Genomic DNA, 24,559 nt, shown 5'->3' with positions numbered 1-24,559 from the left:
CAGAATTGAAAGCCTATTACTCACAGTGGAAAACTCTCACCCTTTATAATGGTCTGCTGTACCGGCAGTGGCAAGCACCCATGGGGAAACTACTTACTTGCAACTGCTGGTGCCTTGCTCCCTTAGACTGCAGGTACAGCGAATGTTCCACAACTCTGTGGACAAGACTCTGAAACGGCTGAGGAGTCAGTTTAATTGGGCAGGATGTTGTCAGGATATGGAGACTGCACAGCCCAGAAAGGTCCCATGTGATGACCGCATGCCCTTCTGCAGCAGTACCTGGTGGGGCCACCTATGGAGTTGGTAGGGGTCGACATCCTGGTGCCCTTTCTAGTAACCATGGACTTCACGATGTGGTCCGAGGCATATGCTCTACCCAACCAAAGTGCTGTAACAATGGCAGAGAAGTTGGAGGAAATATTCTGCCAGTTCGAGGCACTGGGGGAAGTCCACAGCAACAAGTGATGCAACTTCAAGGCGGAGGTCTTTTGAGAAGTTTGTTCCTGGGGATCAGAAAGACCCATACCACCCCTCTCATCCTCAAAGCAACAGCCTGGTTGAGTGATTTAACTGCAACCTGTCCATCCAGCTGGCCATCCTGAACAGCTATCACCAGTGTGACTGGTCCTATCAGACAGGAGTCCACAGGTTGCACACCGGCTGTTCTCATGTATGGCCTGGAGCTCTGAACATCGGTGGACTTAGTGTTTGGGCCCCCTCCTGAGCCAGAAATACTGGGGTAGCCAAATATGGACTACTTGTAGTGGTTTCGAGATTGTACAGGTAGTCCACCAAAATGCAATAGATCAGCAGGGGAGTGTGGCGGCCAGACAGAAGTGGGTGTACAATGTCTGCAGCAATGACAAGGACTTTGCTCCTGTGGACAAAGTTTGGGTTTACTACCCAGAACGGAAAAAGGACTCTCTCCAAAGCTCTGAAGTCACTGGCGAGTCCCTTGCGAGGTATTGTCTAAAGTCTCTAATATCATCTACAAGATTCGGATGGTAGGGCACAGGTGAAAGACAGTGGTTTTTCCTCAGGACTGACTCACCCCATACCAAACCTTGGCAGCAGAACATTCTGGTGAGAGCAGGGATTGGGACTCACTGCCACTAAAAAGCCTAATGCTCCCGAGGGACTTCCTCTGTGGCAGCTGAGGCATCTGGAGGCCCTCCAAGACTATGTATGTGATACCAATGGTATTGAATTGGTAATCTCAGAGTAAAACAGTTTAATGTGTGATTATACTGTACGCAATAGGGTCTGTAGATATTACTGTGTATTATGGGTACTTGCCATTTTCTCTCACTCCCTTGCAGAAGTGTTTCACCAGGTGCTTGGGTGAGCTGTGTGTTTTCAAGCTTGCACTGTGTTGTGTGCTGGAATAAGATGTCTTTTGTGTGATTATAACATCACACTTGAATTCATTGAGACATTACAATACTTTTACTTGATTATGATTTTTCTGTAATCTCCCCAGCCTTGGTATGACCTCAGATAGTAATTCATATTCTGTAATCATGCCTAAATCATCTCCATGTAAGTGCTTTTCATACAACCTCTCCTGTAAGCCTAACATTTCTTTACAACATTGCTTGAGAGAATGCACAGTCAAATCTGTGCCATTCACAAAGACTGTTTGAATCACAAGACACACTATTGTATAGACTTACACTACATGTTATTGAATGCATTTTTATGCTGAACCAATCCAAGCTCATGCTATTACATATATTATTTTTATTACTCTGAAATAAGTTTTGTAGGGTCACTTAGTTTTTGTTTGTAATAATAACACATATTTAAAAAAAAAATGTTGGAGCCAAGAATTTTACGTGCATGTGGTTTGAGTTGGTTTTATTCCAAATAATAATAAAAAATATATATTATTTATTATTTCTGCATGAATGCAGTTTACAAACAAATACGGTACATGGATATGCACCGGTATGGAATGAGACCCATTGGACGTCCTGTTCCTGTTTCTGATGGCGAATTGCACAAGTGTTTGTAGCCTGGTAGCCTGCTTAGCATTGCTTATTCTTATTCTCTTTTCTATTGTTTCATCTGTCTGTATTTTACCTGTTGCTGCTGGCACCTTGCTCAAGTCTGTGTTTGTAGCCTGCTAGCTTTTTTAGCATCGCTTATCGGTTTTCAGTTTTTAATATCTGCCATTTTTCAGCGCGCATCGGGTTTCCCCCCACATTATTCTCGCATGCTTTTACGCTTGTTATTTCTTCTTGCATTGCATGCCGCATATTTATGATAGCTTCTTCCATCAGCAGTGAGGGATTCACATGTGATAAATGTAAGGAGTTAATGAATTAGAGACATGCATCTGAACTCTAGTGGAGGTCGGTGAGAAAGAAAAGCCAGTAGATTCTGTTTCGGATGTGGGTAGTACAGCAAGCAACACACACACTTTGCTTCCAGCTATAAAGCCACTGCAGCAGTGCTTTTGGCTGACGTTTCGGCAGAATACTCGCTAAGCAAAGCGACACCACTCTCCCATTTCTGTTAGGGTTTTCAATCGATACTCCCCACTCAGTTATGCACCCATTGAGAATCGTGTTGAAAGAACCCTAATAATTGGTGATTCTATGTAAGGAACGTGGAAATAGAGACTCCAGCCACTATTATTAAATGCATTTCCGGGGCTCGAGCGTCTGACATCAGATCAAATATACAAGTGCTGGCTAATGTTAAACATAGATTTTCTAAAAATGTTATTAATGTTGGCAGTAATTATATAGGTGTGTGAACTTGCAAAAATGACGTCAGACACTGTAATATGCTCTGGCCCCCTCTCTGCTCATCGTGGTTATGAGATTTATAGTAGATTAGTGTCACTGAATGGCTGGATGCCTGAGTGGTGTCTGGAGAATAGCTTATAATTTATAGACAATTCAAAGAGTTTTTGGTGTAGACTTGACCTGATAAAGAGAGACAGTCTCCATCCCTCCAGGGAAGGTGCCACTCCCTCCTCTAGTAATTTGGCTCATAGTCTTAATAATGAAGTATCTGACTAACTGGGGCCCAGGTCAGGAAGCAGACAAACTGGTTAATCCGAACTTCTGCTAGCTGCCTTGAGATGTCATATAAAATACAACACATAGAGACTGCATCACCAAGATATTTCATAGAGACTGTGTCTGTTCCCCGAACTACCAAAAATAAAACTCTCACTAAATCATGCAGAAAAAATTTGATTAATGTCAAACTTGGAAAAAATAAACATCATATGATAGGACTCAAGATGGCGCCGAGTATGGCTGCTGCGTTGCGAGCTCCGACACACGCAGTTTATTGTTTGTTTTGTTTACAGTTTTTAGTTTTTTGTCTTGGATGTTGTCTGTCGTATTGTATACGACAGACAAATGCTTTTGGACATGCAATTACACACCGAAAACCAGACTTCAAATTCCTCAAAGCCGAACCACTGTTTACAAACACGCCAGCGGAGCCCTTTGTCTGGGCTGCCCGACCACGGAAACGCAGAAGGAAAAAGGGGAAAAAGAGCCTGCGTTCCCATCAGAGTAAGACGTCACGCAAATCGACCCCCGCTACCCAGTATACTTTTGGCAATGGTTCAGTCTCTGGACAACAAGCTCTGCGAGCTGAGAGTGTGGATCTCTTTCCAACGAGAGACGAGGGACTGCTGCATTATCTGCCAACAGAAACCTGGATGTCTGCAGAGATTCCAGACTCAGCGATTGAACCCGCAGGTTTCTCCATGCACCGAGCGGACAGAGCGAAAGACCTCTCAGGTAAAAGCAGATGTGGCGGTGTATGTTTTGTGATCAACAAATCATGGTATGATCAGAGGAATGTACATTTTATCAAGTCTTTCTGCTCTCCTGATCTGGAATATATCATGCTTTTGTGTTTACCATTCTAGCTACCGAGGGAATACACAGCGGTCATTATCACAGCTGACACAGACTGGGCAACTGTATGGGAGCATAAGTGAGCAGGAAACCACGCACCCTGAGGCCGCGTTCATTGTTACCCGGGACTTTAACAAAGTCAATTTTAAAACAATCACACCAAAATATCACCAACAAATCAGCTTCAACACATGAGGGGACCGGGTTTTGGACCATTGCTATTCTCCTTTCCGGGATGCCTACAAATAACTCCCTCTCCCGCCCACCATTTGGCAAATCAGACCACTCTTCCGTTCTGCTTCTGCCCGCTTACAAGCAGAAACTGAAACGGGAAGCACCCACCCTCAGAGCGATCCAGTGCTGGTCGGACCAATCAGACTCTATGCTACAAGAATGTTTTGATCACGTGAACTGGGAGATGTTCCGGTCCGCCTCTGATGACGACATCAAGGTTTACACTGATAGCGTAACGTGTTTCAACAGGAATTGCGTAGATGATGTTGTTCCGAGCAAAACAATATGAATCTACCCCAACCAGAAACCATGAGATAACGGCAATGTTCGTGCGACACTTAATGTGCGGACCTCCGCTTTTAATTCCGGGAACGTGGAGGAGCAAAAACAATCCAGTTATGCCCTCCGTAACACTATCAGAGCAGTCAAACGCCAGTACAGGCACAAAATTGAAGGATAGCTCAACACTAAGGACAGTATATTCAGTGAGTATATCTGCAATATATTGAGGTCCTAGCCCATTGAGTGATTTATATACCAGTAATAATATTTTAAAATCAATCCTAAATGTAACTGGGAGCCAGTGTAAAGACCTGAGGACTGGTGTAATATGTTCATATTTTCTGGTTCTGCTCAGAATCCTGGCAGCAGCGTTCTGTATGAGCTGCAACTGTCTTATGGTCTTTTTGGGAAGGCCAGTGAGGAGTCCATTATAATAATCCACCCTGCTGGTGATGAAAGCATGCACATGAAAGCATTAATAAAAACTCCGCCATGAACACCGCTACCTCTGTCCCGGATGAGCTTAATATATTTTATGCTCATTTCGAGGACAATAACACTGCCCTCTCGGAGAGAGCACTCGTGGCCGACGCTACAGAGGATGGTTCACTCACCGTCTCTGTTGCAGATGTAACCCGATCCTTCTGATGGGTGAACATCGGTCCAGACGGCATTCTGGGTTGCGTCATAGAAGCGTGCGCGAACCAACTGGCTGGTGTTTTTACTGACATTTTCAACCTGTCCCTCTCCCTGTCTGTAGTCCCCACATGCTTCAAAACGTCCACCTTTGTGCCTGTAAAAAAGCAATCAAAAATCACTTGTTTAAATGACTGGCATCCTGTTGCTCTGACCCCCATCATCAGCAAATGCTTTGAGAGGCTAATCAGAGATCACATCTGCTCTGTGCTGCCCTCCTCTCTGGACCCATTGCAGTTTGCCTACCATAACAACCGCTCCACTGATAATGCCATTGCATCTACAATACACACTGCTCTCTCCCACCTGGAAAAATGGAACACATATGTGAGAATGCTGTTTGTAGACTACAGCTCAGACAATAAAGTGATTTGATTTGATTTGAAGATAGGGCTCCTAAACATTAGATATCTTTCTAACAAAGCACTAATTGTAAATAAAAGTATTACTAATCATAGTTTGGATGCACTCTGTTTGACTGAAACCTGGCTTAAACCAGATTAATGTATTAGTTTAAATCTGAGCCACCTCTGAAGGGTCGAGGAGGAGAATTTACAGTGATATTGTAGGTGTTACTCAGAGGACAGGATATACGTTTAAGTCTTTTGAACTAATAATACTTAATGCTTCCTTAGAGCGATGACAACTCAGATCATTATCTCCTCTCTTGTATTCTGCGATCAGTTAATGTCACTCAGTCTACACCACGCTATTGTTCAGGTAGAACTATTCTTTTAACCATTAAAGATAACTTCTTCCAGATCTATCCCATAGATTCAATAAGCCCCAAAGTCTAGATGAACTTGAAGAAATAACAGAAAATATAAATACAGTCTTCTCTAGCACTCTTGATAGGGTCAGCCCCCTTCGATTAAAGAAAATTTAGGAAAATAGCTTTGCACCATGTTACAGTTATCACACTAATGCTCTCAAGAGAGCAGCTTAGAGCGCAAGTGGAAGAATACACAATTAGAGGTATTTCGTGGTGCATGGAATCACTAAAAACTGACAGGTCGGCATATTTTAGCCAACTCATAGAAATTAACAAAGAATTTATTTACTGATAAAATTGAAATAATCCGAAATAAAATTAGAATTAGGCAATCATCTGTTACAGTACCTCAGAAAACAGTATCTCATAAATTTCCTCTTGTGCAACTTCAATCCTTCGCTGTCGTAGGTCATGAAGAGCTAACAAAATTTATTGAAACATCAAAAGCCAAAACATGCACAGAATGTTAGATCCAACAAAAACAAAGCTCTTAAAAGAGGTATTCCCTGTAATCTCAGAACCTCTTCTTAATATTATTAACTCATCGCTATTTTTAGGACATGTCCCAAGAAACTTTAAAATGGCAGCTATCAAACCGCTTAAGAAGCCACAACTTGATCCTGGAGAACTGGCTAATTATAGGCCGATTTCAAATCTCCAGTTTATGTCAAAAATACTACAAAAGTGTGTAGGTAGTGTCCTCCAACTATGTTAATTTCTACAGAGAAATAGTATATATAAACAATTTTAGTAATGATTTAGGTCCCACCACAGTACAGAGACTGCACTTTTCAGAGTTACAAATGATTGCATTTATCATCTGATCATGGCTGAATATCAATTCTAGTGCTTTTAGATCTTAGTGCTGCCTTTGAACCAATAGATCACAGCATTCTCTCGAATAGGCAAGAAAATTATGTTGGCATTTGTGAACTTGCATTAGCATAGTTTAGGTCCTATTTAGCAGATCGCTACCACTTTGTCTATGTAAATGAGGACTTGTCAAACCAAAGCAAAGTTAAGTACGGAGTGCCACAGGGATCAGTTTTAGGGCCTCTGCTTTTCTCCTTGTATATGCGTCCCCTGGGAGATATTATCAGGAATCGTGCAATAAATTTCCACTGTTATGCCAACGATACACAACTTTATTTTTCTTCAAAACCTGATGAAATTTCACAATTCTCCAAAGTGTATCAATGAAATCAAAGATTGGATGGCCAGAAATTTTCTTCTACTAAATTCCAACAAAACAGAGGTACTAAATTATTGGGCCGAAATCCTCTAAAAACAAGCTGCTAAAATATAATTTGACTCTCAATGGATGTACTGTTTCTGTTACAGCGAAGAACTTGGGTGTTATATATGATACCAATCTGTCCTTTGAAAATCAAATTACCGATGTTTATAGAACAGCATTCTTCCACCTAAGAAATATTACTAAATTACGACACATGCTTTCTGTTGCTGATGCCGTAAAACTAATTAATGTGTTCATGACCTCAAGACTAGATTATTTTAATGCTTTACTGGGATGATGTCCAGCAAGATCAATAAATAAAGTTCAATTGGTTCAAAATGCAGTAGCCAGAGTGCTGACTAGAACCAAGAAATATGATCATAGCCTCATTTTATCGTTGTTACATTGGCTACCTGTTAAATTTTATATTAATTTAAAAATTCTGTTAACTACGTACAAAGCTTTGAGTGGTCTAGTTCCGCAGTACTTAAGTGACCTTCTACCACGCTATATTCCATCACGTTCATTACGATCACAAAATTCTGGCCTGTTAATATATCCTAGAATATCAAAATCCATTAAAGGAGGTAGATACTTTTAATATTTGTCTCCTAAAAAATGTAATTGTCTCCCTAACACTGTTCGGGGTGCAGACACACTCACTGAGTTTAAGTCTAGACTAAAGACTCATCTATTTAGCCAGGCATACACCTATTTTATCCTTCAACTCAAAATTAGGCTGCTTTAGGCAAGGCAAGGCAAGTTTATTTATATAGCACATTTCATACACAATGGTAATTCAGAGTGCTTTACATAGAAGAGATTAAAATAAGAATAAAAAAATAAGAATAATTGAAACAGTTTAGAATAAAATAAAATACAGTACAAACAGTCAGACACACAGTGGCACAGTGCTCATTCAGTAAATGCACAGCTAAACAGATGTGTTTTGAGTCTGGATTTGAATGTGACTACTGTAGGAGCACATCTGATCTCTTCTGGAAGCTGGTTCCAGCTGCGGCTGGCATAATAGCTAAAAGCAGACTCTCCTTGCTTAGAGTGAACCCTTGGTATTTCTAGCTGATGTGATCCTAATGATCTGAGTGATCTGTTGGGTTTATATTCAGTGAGCATATCTGCAATATATTGAGGTCCTAGCCCATTGAGTGATTTATATACACCTGAGGACTGGTGTAATATGTTCATATTTTCTGGTTCTGCTCAGAATCCTGGCAGCAGCGTTCTGTATGAGCTGCAACTGTCTTATGGTCTTTTTGGGAAGGCCAGTGAGAAGTCCATTACAATAATCCACCCTGCTGGTGATGAAAGCATGCAAAAGTTTCTCTAGGTCTTGACTGGAAACAAAGCATCTAATTCTTGCAATATTTTTCAGATGATAGTATGCTGATTTAGTTATTGCTTTGACATGACTACTGAAACTAAGGTCTGACTCTAGAGACACTCCAAGATTCCTGACTTTTAGTTGTTTGACCCCTAGCGTCAAGGTATGCATTCACCTTGAGAACTTCATCTTTGTTTCCAAAGACAGTGACTTCAGTTTTGTCTTTGTTTAACTGAAGAAAGTTTTGGCACATCCAACTGTTAACTTCATCAATGCATTGGCACAGGGAGTCAATGGGGCTGTAATCGTTAGGTGATAGGGCTAAGTAGATCTGTGTGTCGTCTGCATAGCTGTGGTAAGCAATTTGGTTCTTTCTCATTATTTGGCTCATTGGGAGCATATACAGGTTGAACAGGAGTGGCGCAAGAATTGAGCCTTGAGGGACTCCGCATGTCATGGACGTCCACTCAGACTTATGGTCTCCTCAGAGCCATATAAAGAGAGTTGCGACAAGTTCATTGACCCATTGTGCGGTGCGAGTTGGAAATCACCTGTCATCAGCCTGTCTCTGTACTATCTGAAAAGTCATAAATATGACATTAGTTACCATGAGATTAGTGAAAACAATGAACATGAGGTAACATAAAAAGGCAACAGAAACCCTAGCCTGAAATAAGTTGAGGCAAATAACGGTAAGCGAACACAAATCCTCAAATATTAGCTGATTTGATCTTTAAAAAACAACATCGCTGTAACAACATACTCGTGCTACATACATATGTCGGTGTGTTACATAAATATATAAAATAAATGCATTTATTGACTACTAATTACCAAAAATCGCAGTTCTGTCACTCTACTCTAACAGTTTGGAATGACCGCAAAAGCACTTCCTGGAACTATCTGAAGTCTACGTGAATCACGTGACGATCAAGCATTTAGAACTTCCGTTGTCGCAACTCTCTCTTTATATGGCTCTGGGTCTCCTATACTCACATAATAACCTCTCCCTTCTAAGTATGACCTGAACCATTTTAGGACCATCCCAGAAAGCCCCACCCAGTTTTCCAACCTGTCAAGAAGTATGTTGTGATCAACAGTGTCAAATGCAGCACTGAGGTCGAGTAGTACCAGTACTGATAATTTGCAGAGCGAATATCGTTTATTATCTTTATGAGTGCTGTCTCTGTGCTGTGATGCGATCAGAAACCAGATTGAAAATTGTCAAAGTATCCATTTGAGTTAAAGAATTTGTTCAGCTGATTGAAGACAACTTTTTCAATGATCTTGCCTATGAAAGGAAGATTTGAGATCTGTCTATAGTTGCTTAATATGGTCTTATCCAGATTGCTCTTTTTCAAGAGGGGCTTGACAACTGCAGTTTTCAGGGAGTTTGGAAAACTCTCAGAGAGAAGTGAGGAGTTTATCACTTCTAGGAGATCTGCTTCTAAACAGTTGAACGCACTTTTGAAAAAAGATGTGGGAAGTGCATCAAGGGCGCAGGTTGATGTTTTAAGGTGCTGTACGGTTTCTTCCAAAATTTTGCCATCAATTTCTTTGAAATCAGACATAGTAACTACTTTCTCAGGTTGTGGTTTGACGTGTCTGACCCAAGCACAACTCAAGGATGTGCTGATCACCTTTCTGATATTATTGATTTTTTCAGAGAAGAAAGAAGCAAACTCACTGCACTTGCTGTCTGAGAGCGTTTCACTGGGAATCTGGCTTGGGGGGTTTGTCTCTCTACAGTTGCAAAAAGAGTGCAGCATGTAGTTGTATCCCTGCTGCTAATGTTTCTGATTATGGAGTCACCCACTATCAGAGTCCTGGGCCCGGCTGCGCTCTGAGCTGAATGCCGCTGTCTGCTCGACCTTGAGCGCCAGTTGACATCAGTGTTAGCTACTGGCTGATTCAGTCTGTGTTCGATCACATTCATCACGTTTGGGGATTCCTCATTCATTAATACTTAAAATCTGTTCTCAAGATGTATAGGCGGTGGTAGGAAACCAGTGTTTGCAATCCTTGTCAGAGCCGTATCTGGGGTAGAGGATGCTACTGCGGCAATATGAGATGCTCGTGACAATCTGATGTCTCGAGTGCCTTTTGGTCTCGCTCCCTGTTTTTGCCATCGATTTGTAAGTCGATCGGCTTGTTTCTCTACACTCATTATGGCCTGTCGAGGAGCACTAGATTCATGGGACTCACCGGCTGTATGCTGAGGGCGTCCATGACGAAGCTCTGTTGTGTGTTCCGTCTGGTATGGTGGTCCTGTAAATAACTTTATTTCAAGAACTGCAATCCTTTGTAAAAGTCTGTGGCAGTTAGTGCAGCAAGTAGATTCCAGAAGAGGCATTTTCTCTTATCCTTTTGAATGTAGGCAGTTTTGTTTTCCCTTCCCTGGAATGAAAACTTTCAGTGGGAGGCTGGTCGGATAAAATAATTCTGCTTTTTTTTTTTTTTTTGTAGTAGTAGTCCAAGCTTTTGAGCACTGTGCTGATTTAAGTTAAAATTAGTTGATAAAAGGAGATAAAATATGAAAATATAAAAGCGATAGAGCAAAGCGCGGAGCAGTAAGCAAGAGCGTTCGAACAGAAGCTGAGCAGGAAGCAAATGGTGTTAGTTAGGTCTGCCAGAAACCAGAAACATTGATCATGATCTATTACTCTGCAGTAAATTGAATGACATCTATGCTAATATTTTTCTCAACCTTGTGACTCCTATCCTGAGGTCACCAGAACCGGCTGGATCAAGCTCCATTCATGCTTCGTGTTGGACTCCATTAACAAACATCTTATGGAGTTTTGTGTTCCTTGCCACACTCTCATTCGGCTTGCTCACTGGGTTTCTAAATACAATTATTATTTAATTAATTATTTTTAAACACTATTCACAATCACATTTTATCAAACTACACAATGATGACTCTTAGACATTATAGATTATTTTCTGTTAATTCGTGATTTTCTGTAAAGCTGCTTTGAAACGATATGTGTTGTGAAAGGTGCTATAGAAATAAAAATGACTTGAATTGACTTTAAATGATCTTAAGTACTTGTGTTCCAACTTCATTGTGCTCATTTCATGTATTTATTTATTTATGAGGGGCGTCAAAATGACGATTTCCAAGAACTGGCAGGTGGATGTCTGTGTTGCATATATGGAAGTGCAGTTAGCTACTGTAATAAGCTCTTTTTTTGCTCTATGCTGCCCCAACCCAATGTGGAGTAAACAGCAATCAATGTAATAAGTAACAGGGAGATGAAACTATGATGAAACTATAATAAAGTCCTTCTTGCCGCATTCTTTTTGTTTGTTAGCTAGCTTTCTACTAATGAGTAATCTTTCTCTCTACTTCTGAAAATATCTCTCTAATAGGCAGGCTAATGAAGAATATCAAGTGCTGGCTAATTCATGGCGGTACTCTTCGGCCTTCTCTAACAAACTCTTCTTCACGGTTGTGGATTATGATGAGGGGGCGGATGTCTTTCAACAGGTAACCAACCCACTCCTCTTCTTTTTTTCTTCCTCATTTGCATGTATTTTGTCAGGTCTGTCTAGTGATTTGCTTCATGCAGCAGGGTTCCCATGGTCATGGAAAACCTGGACATATCAGGGAATTATACAATTGTGATGGCCAGACCTGGAAGAGACTTAAGGCTAGATTACACTACACAACTTTGAAATTCTGAACAAACTTTATAATTCTAGGTATCACTAACTTACTGAATTTGAAAATCGCTACAGACAAGTACTGGGCATCATACACCAAATACCTGTGGATCACACACTACTCAACTGTTGATCCTATCTGATCACAAACTCATGTGGAAACAGTTTGCCTGATTAGTTTGATGTTTTCCAGCCCAGTGACGGTTCAAAACATATATATAATATGTAATATAAATAATATAATCTGTCCTACCTTTTAATGCTGTTATGGCTTGTTACGAATTCCAACTTAAACTGTACAATTTTGTACAGTTAGTTGAATTGGCTAATATACAGATCAGTCAAAGTTTCCAGTAGCACTGGGTATTGATACAGTTTGCAGATTCGATTCAGTTCCATTCCACAAGCTCTTAATTAGATTCTGATTTCAGTATGATTCGATTAATTATCGATTCATGAGAAAGTATTTCAGGTATAATGTACCTTTTGCTTACACATGAAATACATTTTCTCCCAGCTAATGCTACTAATTGTATACAAATTCAAACTTCTTGTTCAGACCTTCTAACTAGGTACAATACGAAATTATAAATGTTTGGTTACATTTTGGCTTTTTACAAATTATTTAAATCAATTAATAAGATATTATATTGCATTTTTGTTTTAAAATGTTTATTGTTTGATTGCAAAATTATTTACAAGTGTTTACATTGATCTGTTGATCACGTACTAAAACCAGTAAAAAGGCATTTCTGTAAAGACCATCTATAAATTATTGAATCTTAACGAGAGAGGACTTGAATGACTTTATCTCATCTGTGCCATATATGATTCAATTTAAATGTGTATTTTGTATAAATTTTTTTATCAACAACTGACTTTAAAGAACAGAAAGTGTATTAAAAGAGACATCATTAAATGACAAATGAGTCACGTGGATCTCGTAATTGGACACGCATTAGATGGAACAACTTACTCTTAACACACATTAAAAAGTATCTCACTTCTGAATACTCCACCACAGTACTACACAATTACTGTTAAGTGTAATCTATACATTTACCAACCAGTTGTCAAATCTATACAGTTTAGTCACATAGCACAACATTTTGTTGCAAATGTGAATTATTTCCTCTCATGTAGTAGAGAATTGCTGCATAGAGTAAAATATTCGATCTTGGATTTGTGTATGGTGTATTTTCTTTATTTTAACCCTCGGGTCTGAGGGTGTTTTGGGCCTTGGAGAAGTTTTGACATGCCTTGACATTTGTGCTTGTTTCAGATGCTTAAAAACGCATGTTAATCAGGCTTAAGTCTGATAACACTGTATTCAGCACAAACTGGGCTACAATAATATGTGAGCAACATGTGTGAACTGGTTTCTTTTTTGAGAAAATAACATTTATGCATGGTTTTCGAAAAAACAAAAATTTTAAGTCATTGAAATAAGGCCACATAACACATACTAAACATTTGTCCACAAGCCTTTTGAGAACTGGATCATGTAGTCTAGAGTTTTTGCTACAAAATGATGTGAAAACCATCCTGATCACTCATTCATACAAAACAATAAAGTAATTGAAATTTGTTAAGACACTTTTAGTGTTAGAAAGGTCATATGCGAGGTGGCGTGGACTATCATGAATATGGATTGTAATTCACAGCTGTGGAGACAAAAGACCCCTCCCCTGGGCCTATCAATGAGGAATGTGACAGAAAGAGAATTAATATGAGGAGACTTGATCAAAATCAGGTTTTAAATTAAAAGAAGTAATGTGACTATACATTTTCTTTACTTAAAGACTTTACTTAATTTTAGACCTACTATGGGCAGTGGTGGCTCAGTGGTTGAGGGTCAGGGTTACTGACCAGAAGGTCGGGGGTTCAAGCCCCAGCACCACCAAGATGCCACTGTTGGGCCCTTGAGCATGGCACTTAACTCCAGGTTGCTCCGGGGGGATTGTCCCTGTAATAAGTGCACTGTAAGTCGCTTTGGATAAAAGCGTCTGCCAAATGCATAAATGTAAATGTAAATGTTATTTCCGCTGTAATGACGAAAAAATCCAGAGGGTTAAGTGCATGAGCAATGGAATTTCTTAATTGTATAATTTTTTAAACCTGCCCAAATCATTCCAAACTAGCCCACATTTTGTCCACCCGCGAACATACTTCCCCACACAATTTATAACTCAACACTGTATCGAAATACACGATGTCCCGTTTTTGAAGATGCCTGACAGATGTAAACAAACATGGATAAGTCTGCTGCTATTGTTGCTGCTCCTCTGTGTTCATGAAATGGACTGAGCACATTTGGGTTTAAAGATGAAGCCAAAATGGCCTCTAGAGATGGTAATGGAAGTAGAGGTGAGTGAGTGTAATGAAAAGTTAAACTCCACTTTTGTGCTTGTTTGTCATCACTTTTTCTTGAGCTTCTTGGACCCGTACACTCGATTTGCATTGGTTGCTCACCGTCTTCAGATTTGAATCGTCATGGAGCATCATGCACTATTAGATTTCTTCTGTAGTTGAGGATAGTCAGCTTAAAATGTTTAAATACTCTGACTAGATGGAATCATAGTTGGAGGATAAAAATTTGAGTCTGCACCTATCATAAACTATGCAATTTACGACATACTCGGCCTGACTGAAAATCTGGGCTAAAATCGGTATTAAAGTCATGTGGTGTAATCCAGCCTTTAATATGTATTTTTGCCTTGTTTTACAATAAATGTATTTGAGCCTTTTTAAAACACAATAAATTAACTTTACTTTGATTAAAACTAAAATTGCATAACACATTAAGACATGTTTTAGAGAATATATCTTTGATTTATAATTGGAATTAAGAACAATTTCCACTTTTTTAAGCATACAAAATATAGTGAAAAGATATTTGCCAAGAACTAATATTGTATTATTATATTAATAATAACTAATACAATAACATGAAAAACAATTATCTAAAGATATATTCTCTGAAACAAATATAATTTTCTTACAAAATTTTTCTTACTTTAAAGATGTTTAGATAATTTTGCTGGAAAAAACAAGACAAAAATACAGATTACAGAAATGATTGTTGGCTGTGAAATTAATATCAATGTTATAGTTATGCTCTAAAATATTGCATGGGCTACAATTTGCTCTTTGGTCTCTTAGCGACTAGAAAAGTCATGGAGATTAATTGATTGATAGGTCTGGGAACCCTGTTATTAATAAGCATAATAACCCACAAAATATTCAAATACTAAAACCTTCTCAGAAAAGAAGAGAGTTTCCTGACCAAATTTACTGTATATTCTTTCTACTACATGTAGATATATTCTTCCATATGCATTCACACAGGCTCTCAACTTCTAATTTGTCAGAGCCTGACAACTTCAGGAATTACATTTTAAAAAGCAGCAAGAACAATCAAATGGAAAATAGTTACATGTCTATTTTCAACATAATGAAATGACATGTCACCCTTCTCTGAAGCAAATTATAGAGAAGAAAATCTTTACAACACAGAACATGCACATTAATTTAGCACACACTGATACATAGCAGTTTCACTGCAAGTGTCACGCTAAAGTGTGCATAAATGTGTTTGTGTAAAAGAGGATTTATCATAAATTCACAAATGCTGTACATTTATGCCTATAGACCCCCGCCGAGCAGTATTAAGGACAACAATCATCAGTTTGATTAGCACTGCTGATGTTGATTTGCTGTTTCAAGAAACATGTTTCCTAAGGTTTTGATTTGTTTTATGGGTGATGAAATGTGTTGTGATGATATTATAGATGACCTGTGAATTTGTATAGCTCAAAAAGTTTGACAAACTTAGGATCTAAATTTCACAGATTTACCTTTTTTGTATTTACTTTTATTTTGGCAGTTTCACGTCAATACTATTTTAAATGAATACAACTTTAAATTAATATAAATGTTGCAGGAAACAACAGTATATAGTTTTATTATTAAGTTTTTATTATACACTGATGTGCCAACATATTATGACCACCTTCCTAATATGCTGTTGGCCCTCCGCTTTTGAGGCCAGGGCACCTTGAACACCTTGAACTCTTCACTATGTTCCTCAAACCATTCCCGAACAATGTGTGTAGTGTGGAAAGAAGCATTATCCTGCTGAATGAGGCCAATGCCATCAGGGAATACCATTGCCATGAAGGGATGTACCTGGTCTGCAACGATGTTTAGGTAGGTGGCACCTGTCAAATTGACATCCACATGAATGGCCAGAATTCCACATTGCATCCTGGTGCCATCACTTCCCCAGGTAAGCAACCCACACATACAAGGCCATCCACATGATGTAAAAGAAAACAGGACTCATTGGACCAGGCAATCTTCTTCCACAAGATCCAGTTCCGATGGTCGCTAGGCCATTTAGGCATTTTCAGTGGTGGGCAGTGGTCATCATGAGCACTCTGGCCGGTCTGCGGCTACGCAGCCCCGTACACAGCAGGCTGCAATGCACTGTGTGTTGTAACACATTCCTCTCAAAATCATCATAAAATGTTTTATTGTCTGTTGGAACTGACCACTGCTGACCTGGAGTACCCCACAAGCCTTGCCGTTTCAGAGATGCTCTGACCCAGTCATCTGGCCATAACAATTTTGCCCTTGTCCAAGTCGCTCAGGTCTTTTCTCCTGCCCATTTCTCCTACATTCAACATATTGACTATGACAACTGATTGATCGCTTACCATGTAATCTATCCAGCCCTTGACATGTGGCCTTGTTGAGTGGTTCAAATATTTTGGCTCATCAGTGTATATTCAAAACATAGTGCCTGAAGCAGGACATTATATCCCTTTGGGCATATTTATTGTGGGGTTTTAAATTATTTTGCATGCTTAAAGTATGGTGTGACGGCCGTTTAACATCTCTAGAAAGCTGAAACAGCTTTGGTTCACCCACAGTCCTACACATACAGTATCCAGCTAACCCATTTCTTGGAGGACATTTGGGTTAATGTTGATTTGATGTGTTTTAATCCAGAGCATGGGGACAGCAGTATTAGTCAGACAATTAGCATGCTAAAAAACAGATGCATACTGGAGGTACTGGTTATTAATGTCCCCTTGTGCTTTTTTTAAAGTTGAGTTTTCACCAGTCATTACAAGATTATGCTCCATATTTAAATTACAGTTGAAGTCAGAAATGTACATGTTTTAAACTCATTTTTTTTAAGCACTCCACAGATTTTATATTAGCAAACTTTTTTGTCAAGTTTTTTAAGATATCTACTTTATGCATGACACAAGTAATTCTTCCAAAAATTGTTTACAGACTGAATGTTTCACTTTTAATTGACTATATCACAATTCCAGTGGGTCATAAGTTTACATACAAGTTACTGTATATGTAATTACATGAATATTGCTTGATCACCAGATTTCCTCTCTGTATTCTTTAAAGGAATAGTTCACCCAAAAATGACAATTTATTCATGATTTACTCACCCTCAAGTTGTTCTGTCTGTGGATTATTTTTAATGATATGTTTGCAGAATGTCCAAACTGCATTTTCCATACAACAAAAGTGGATGGTGATTTATACTATCAAGCTCCAAAAAAGGAAGCTCCAAAAAGTTCTTCTGAAGCAATACAATAGCATTGTGTGCGAAAGAGATCTAAATTAAAGCCATTATTCAGTGATAATCTTAATTTCTGCAGGAGCTCACAAATATAATTTGTATGTTCAGTAAAAAAATAACATCTTAATATTAGGGCTGAAACGTTTAGTCAACATTTTCGACGTCGGCAATAATAAAAAGAAATTGTCTACAACATTTTTTGTTGTTGAATATTCATGTGATCTCATTTAACATTTAAATGAGATCACATTCAACTCTAATGATGATGCGCCTGAGCAGCACTGCGGTTTGCGCCTGACTGTGGAGAGGAAGAATTACACCGCTCACAGTCCAAATGCATTCTAAACTTTCCAAACAGCTTCAGGTATGTAGATCGCAAAGTATGAAGGAATTATAATGCAAAAATACTAAATTAGTAAATACAAAAGCACTCTCATTGTGGAATAAGCGGAGCTGGAGCTCTTTAAAGGAAACACACCAGCATTACATCTTAAATGCAGTGATATTTAATGCATTATAGCTTTATTAAATTTCAAATAATGTGGAGGTAGGTCATGTTAATAACTACAAACTCTGAAACTGGCATTTCTCTGTGCGGTCAGCGCCTCTTCTATGCGTTCCGCAAAGTGTCCCGATCTAAGGGGGAGAGATTGAAACTGAAACCAGCTGATGCACACTGTCGAGCGTGCACGCTTAATGTAGCTAGATTATAACATGATTGCTCGCGACTTATTGAGTCATAATATATGTGTCATTGTGCATTTCTTATTGTGAAGAGAATTGGCATTATGCAGCTTTATTAATTAGAGAGAGTTCTCTTTTTTTGTGAGTTAAAGATTGAAGTGAACAAAAAGATAAGAGAGGGTAGTCTTCACCCCATTATACACTGCAACTAAATACGTTTTGGATTTGGATTGTTTTCCAATGTAAATATCTAAAACTCCTTTAAATCAAATAACATTTTCTTTAGCAGCTATACTGCAGAATAGTTTTTTTATCTGAGAATGTTGAATATAATATTTAAAAATATCTAAAAATCTTTATAAAAAGCTGCATTCACCTGAGAAGCAGCATATAAGATATTTAGACTTGCTTTCAGAGAATTGATCATAAATATAAGTATATTTTGTCTTTACTCGCAGAAGTATAACCAAATGAAAAAATACATTCAATATACAAAATACACTTATATTTAAGATACATTTTCTTAAAGCAAGTCTAAATATCTTATATGATGCTTCTCAAGTAAATGTATCTCGTTTTAAGGATTTTTAGACCATTTTAAATGGAAAACAAGACAAAAACACTTAATAACTTTATTATAAACATTTATTAATTATTTATACAAAAATATAAATAATAGTACTCTTAGGTACTCTTAAGTACCTAAGAGGTTAAGTACTCTTTTTTTTTTTTTATAGCTTGGCAGTATAAATCACTATCCAATTTCCTTGTATGGAAAAGAGTAAATGTGAGCAAACGATAACATAATTTTTAATTTTTTAATGTACTATGCCTTTAAGTCTTTCTATATCTGCTGTTCACTTTATTCTGCTCTGTCTTTCAATACTTGTATTCTCTCTCTCTCTCTCTCTCTCTCTCTCTCTCTCTCTCTCTCTCTCTCTCTCTCTCTCTCGCTGTCTTTCTCTGTCACTCTCTCTCCCCTCAGACATTCATTAATGTAGTAAGTAATTCACCTCCCTCTCGAGGCTCTTGAATTGCTCCTGTCTGCTTATTAAAATAAATATCAGTAATACGCTTCACATTGTTCCTGCTGCTTTAATGATTTATTAGTAGATATGAATGTTTTTGTGCTCTTGTTTCTCTTCTATTCGTCACTCCTCTCTCGTCCTCTCCTTCATCCTGTGTTTATTACTGCTCCCAATTCATCTCTCTTCACTGTTCATCTAATCTTCTGCCCTTACTTCCTCAACTCTCTCCTCTCCTCCAGTTGAACATGAACTCTGCCCCCACCTTCATGCATTTCCCAGCTAAAGGAAAGCCTAAGAGGGCTGACACCTTTGACCTTCAGCGGATTGGCTTCGCCTCTGAGCAACTGGCCAAGTGGATTGCAGACCGCACTGATGTGCAGGTACGTCTGCAATCAGTTAACACTATATACTGCAAGTATGACAGCAAGAATGGTTATTACCAAACTCCTCACAATACAAGACATATTGTGCTACTTTAGTCATAATTCTATACAATACTACAATTCTATGCATCAAAATATCATAATAAGATGCCGATCGAAACTATGGCAAACGTGAGAGAGAAACACTGCATGTCTGAGAGAAAGATTGCAGGTTCTAGTTTGGGCCACGTCCATACTAATGCATTTGTGGTTGAAAATCCATTGATTTTGCTGCATTTAGGCCTCTCACCACTCCTGCACCAGATGCTAAATAAACAACAAAATGCAGTGAAACTATCAAAAATGTTTGTGTAGCACATAAAAAAACAAACAAATGATAAACTGGGTAGCTTCAAAAGCATTCAGTGTGAACAGCACCTTAGATGGAAGTCTTTGGCCGTTGTGCCTTGCTCTCTTATCAGTTTATCCCAGATTAAGCAATGGGTTTTAAAAGTCTTTGTCAGAAAAGGAGTTCAATTTGGAAATGTGTGTCTCAAGATACTTGGGTTCTATTCCATTCTGTTGTGCTCTGTCTGTTTGAACAACCCCTGGGCTTGTAGTCTGAGCCCCTTCACCACGAGTTTAGCCGAATACCACTACTATCTGGAAATGTTGCAACTGTAATGAATGACAAACACTGTGGTGTTGCTCTTATTATGATGCTTGAGTCTGGGGTAGTCCTGTTACACTAGTTCAACACCATGCTAGCATACAGTACAACTGTCCATTGAAGTGTTTTTCACATCTTGTTTTACTTTTTACATAATATTTTAGAATATGAAGAAGCTAAATCTTTTATGCATGTTTTAATAGCCTGGAATGTTCAGTGACATAATACAAAACAGTGCTGTATGGTTTATATGTATTCATTTTGCCCTGTTGTGGACTAAGGAAACAATGTTAATTTAAAAATCTGTTGATTTTAAAATTCAAATTGAATTCAAATTTTGGAATTATTTCAGGTAAAATTTCCAATTTATTTATTTTCTTCATAGTTCTCAGTTCTTTCTTCTAAAGATATCGTTTCTTTAGTTGACAGCTCTAATATATACAGAGAGGTTCAAAAGTTTCTTTGTTTTTAATGTTTCAAAATGCTAAAATATACTGTAACATGGTTGGTCAAAAACAAAGTAATTTATTAATAAAAAAAACTAAGTTTTTGATCAGTCCTTGATCAAGTTTTTCATCAGTCATTTTTGGCTTGTTTTCCAAAAATAATATCCAAAAGTCCTTTAAAACAATGTACATTTACATTAGTAGCTATAATACAGAAGAGAAAACTGTTATTCGAGAACGTTCAATACCATATTTAATATTTAAATATTTAAAAATATCTAAAAACAGCCTACTTAAAAAGTTACATTTACCTGAGAAGCAACATATAAGATATATAGACTTGCTTTTAGAGAAAATGTGGAAAACAATGGAAAACTAGGCAAAAACCTTTTTTTTTTTTTTGCAGTGAATATTTACTGAATTAAAATTAATACAAAGTTTTTTTTCTTTGGATTTCAGTGAATTTCCTTTTAAGAGATATTTTTAAAAGATGATTTTGTCCTCTTTGTTGTTAGGAAGCACGTTTAATTCAACCTTTTAAGTTGGGGCACAAGCTGAATAGTCGTTTAAGATCTAATGATTAATTGTTGCAATAATCATCCAAATAGTCGAATAATCGTTCTAATAATTGTTAGATTAGTCGATAATCCAAATAATTGTTATTTGCAGCCCTATTTCCAATTCACTCAGTTGGGCTTCTGTTGAATGTCTGCCAAAATAGAATTGGGAATCCACAAGTGCAGGTCACAAGGCAGAGGTATCACAACATAGGACAGATATTTTAGAGCTCATTGCACAGGACGCATACACACAAGTTACAAAGGTTTTTGTACTTCAACAATGAAAGTGACGTTGATGAGCTTGCAGGTTAGTGTATGAAACTGGTTTAACTGCGCAAACTGAATGATTATAAATGATTATGCGATTTCCCTGTATGTGTCTTTGAAGAGGTTTAATTCAAGCTGTCAAACTACAAAAAGACACACTTGTAACTGAAAATACATTGTGTAGGCTATATGAAAGATGCATATACTGTACACAATATACACTGATGGCTAGAGTAAATAATCTGTGTCCTTTGATGATGATTTGGATCTAATTTAATGGAAAACTATACAAGTTACACTCCGTGGTGCTGAAGATGTTTGAGATGCCTTGAGAGACTGTGAGCCCATGATGTTTGTATACCTTAATAGAAAATAATTGTTTTGAATTTTAGAATGCGGCATGTCCGTTGTGCGACCCCCTTTAATTTACCCTGCCGCTCACACTGTGTTCAGAAATATGTTTGAAAAGACAGACTATTTTGCAACTGGTAGCCCTATTTATATATGAATAAATAACTTATATATATATATATATATATATATATATATATATATATATAATATATATATATATATATAATCGAGATAATCTTCTTATTATCAATTCATGAAAAAGGCATCGATCCCAAGCCTACGAATTCACTGTATTTCTCAGGTATAATTAGGTGTCTGACATGCTTTACAATTCTAAAAATTTGTACCTGGTCTGAGGATAAATATAAAGCTGACAGTCTGTTGATTAAGGTATTTCTTCTGTGCTGTCAATGGTCACAGTGCCAACAATTTAAAAATGGCTTTTGTAATCCTCACTTTGTCTTGTTTTTCTGGAAGAGTGAACACTGTTCCTGTTAATTCTGCTTGCTTGGTAAATCAAGCTGTATGTCACCTAAAAATTTAAACGATTATAGTTTACTCGCACTCATGCTGTTCCAAACACGTGTGACTTATTTTCTACCGGGAGCACAAATGAAGAAATCTTTACATTTTGAGGATATTCCAAGTATTCCAAGTCTTCTCAACATAAAGTCTTGCACTGACAACTTCATGAGGGAAGTAGCAATGTCTGATTCAAGAAGGATAATTCGTCTAAGTTGAATCTTGTCAATGAATTGTTTGGTCCGGTTCACAATATCTGTTGGAATGATTTGTGCACAAATCAGACTGATCTGATACTCAAGTTAAACTCTTACTCAATGATCCAGTCACAGCATTTAACAGCTTAAAATAGTGGAACAGTAGTTTTTGTTTTTACCAATTTTATGAGACTTTTGAGGAGCATTAGTGTCCTTTGTGAAGTTTGAAAGCTTCAGTTCCCATTCATTGTAATTGAATGAAAAATAAAATCGATAGATACTTTTGAATGTCTCTTTTTTGTTTGTTCCACAGAAGAAAGTCATACAGGTTTTAAACTACATTAGAGTGAGTAAATTGTCATAATTTTCAGTTTTGAGTGAATTATTCCTTTAATACTGTTCAGTTCCAAACAAACACCTGATCAGTCAGTAATGGTGCAAATGAAGAGATTCACAAAGTCTTCAAGGTAAAATTGAGTTGTCCCTTAATTTGAAAGCAGACTCAAGTATGGGATTTTCATCCAAGAAATAGAGAAAGATAACATCTGATTTCCCCATAATGTTAACATAGATTTTTCCCTCCAGAGAACCTCTTGGTTTAAAAATATTACCAGCACCGTAATGCGTTTACAGATGACTGCCTTGGAGCGCTCACACTAATTCAGTCACCTTATTAAGACTCTACCTCAGGTTCAGCTTTAATACTTTTCAATAAGTCACTTAAGGTATATATCGCCTCAAGGAAGGCCTGAGTTATGTTGGAATCGATAAAAAGCACATTTTTAAGGCTGATTTTCCTCAGTCGGAACACTCGCCGATTAAGAAGGGGTACGTAGATTACGGCAGGTGTCATAAGTCAGTGACCAGCTTAGCTCTGCACAGTCTGACTTGTTATGTTTGATTCAGCTCCATTTCACATATGCATAGAGGCACCAAAACAACTCTGAGAACTGCAATCTTTTACTCTGGCTGATGGAAAAACTCTAAAATCTCATTGTTTTTAAAGAGTGCCTAATTGTCATTCATCTTAAACAATAGGGTAGAGTAGGAAGAATGCAAGGATAATGAATACATCAAAACAGTTTTTTTTTACTCTGTTTACTCATTACAATAACATTAGCTAAAGTAGCTATTAGTCTTTGTCAGCTGATCCGTGCTTATTGGAGCATTGCTGCTACACCCCCTGCAGGAGACTGAATTATAGGTGAAGCCCCCCATTTTTATCCCAGATTAATCTGATCTGATTTGGAGGGGAAGAGAGTGCAGTAGAGGCTGTTGTACACGTCTTGAAGGGAAACATTAAGACCTTGAATGACAGGCACTAAACGTGTTTACAACCCTCTGGGTCTCGCGTCACATCGCTCATAAATAAAGGATCTTGAGTGATCCAAAGCATCTTAGACTTACTGGCCTTTTGGGTCTGCTTTTGGCTTAAGGCTTTGAGGAACTAGAAGAAAAGAGAATAAAAGGGAAGGGAGGTACTGCCAAGCTGAGCAGGAAAGAATGCAGTCAACTGACACAAGTGCTTGAAGTGTAAAACAATTGATGCATTACGTCCCTTGTTTGAATAATTCGTTATAACACTATATAATAATTATTATTATTTACATATATGTAATTATAAGTATAAATGTAAAATATAATTTAAGTTTAGTTAACGCAGTAAATAAAAACAAATTTGGCATAAAAACTGTTTTTAAAACATCTTTCATTAACCTCCTGAGACCTGAGCATGATTG

At 37.9% G+C, this 24,559-nt stretch overlaps 1 protein-coding gene across 1 annotated transcript in view; it reads left to right on the top strand.

Moving 5' to 3' along the window:
- The window catches only part of LOC127643548 (tumor suppressor candidate 3-like), a 100,263-nt gene that overhangs the window by 59,169 nt on the left and 16,535 nt on the right, over positions 1-24,559 (top strand). Inside the window, exons 3-4 of the mRNA XM_052126339.1 lie at positions 11,826-11,943; positions 19,682-19,822. Of these exons, the coding sequence (XP_051982299.1) occupies positions 11,826-11,943; positions 19,682-19,822 (259 nt within the window). The remainder of the gene's footprint in view (positions 1-11,825; positions 11,944-19,681; positions 19,823-24,559) is intronic.

Source organism: Xyrauchen texanus, chromosome 5 (genome assembly GCF_025860055.1).
Source record: "Xyrauchen texanus isolate HMW12.3.18 chromosome 5, RBS_HiC_50CHRs, whole genome shotgun sequence".
Taxonomy (NCBI): Eukaryota; Metazoa; Chordata; class Actinopteri; order Cypriniformes; family Catostomidae; genus Xyrauchen; species Xyrauchen texanus.
This window is presented reverse-complemented; position numbering and strand designations above follow the sequence as displayed.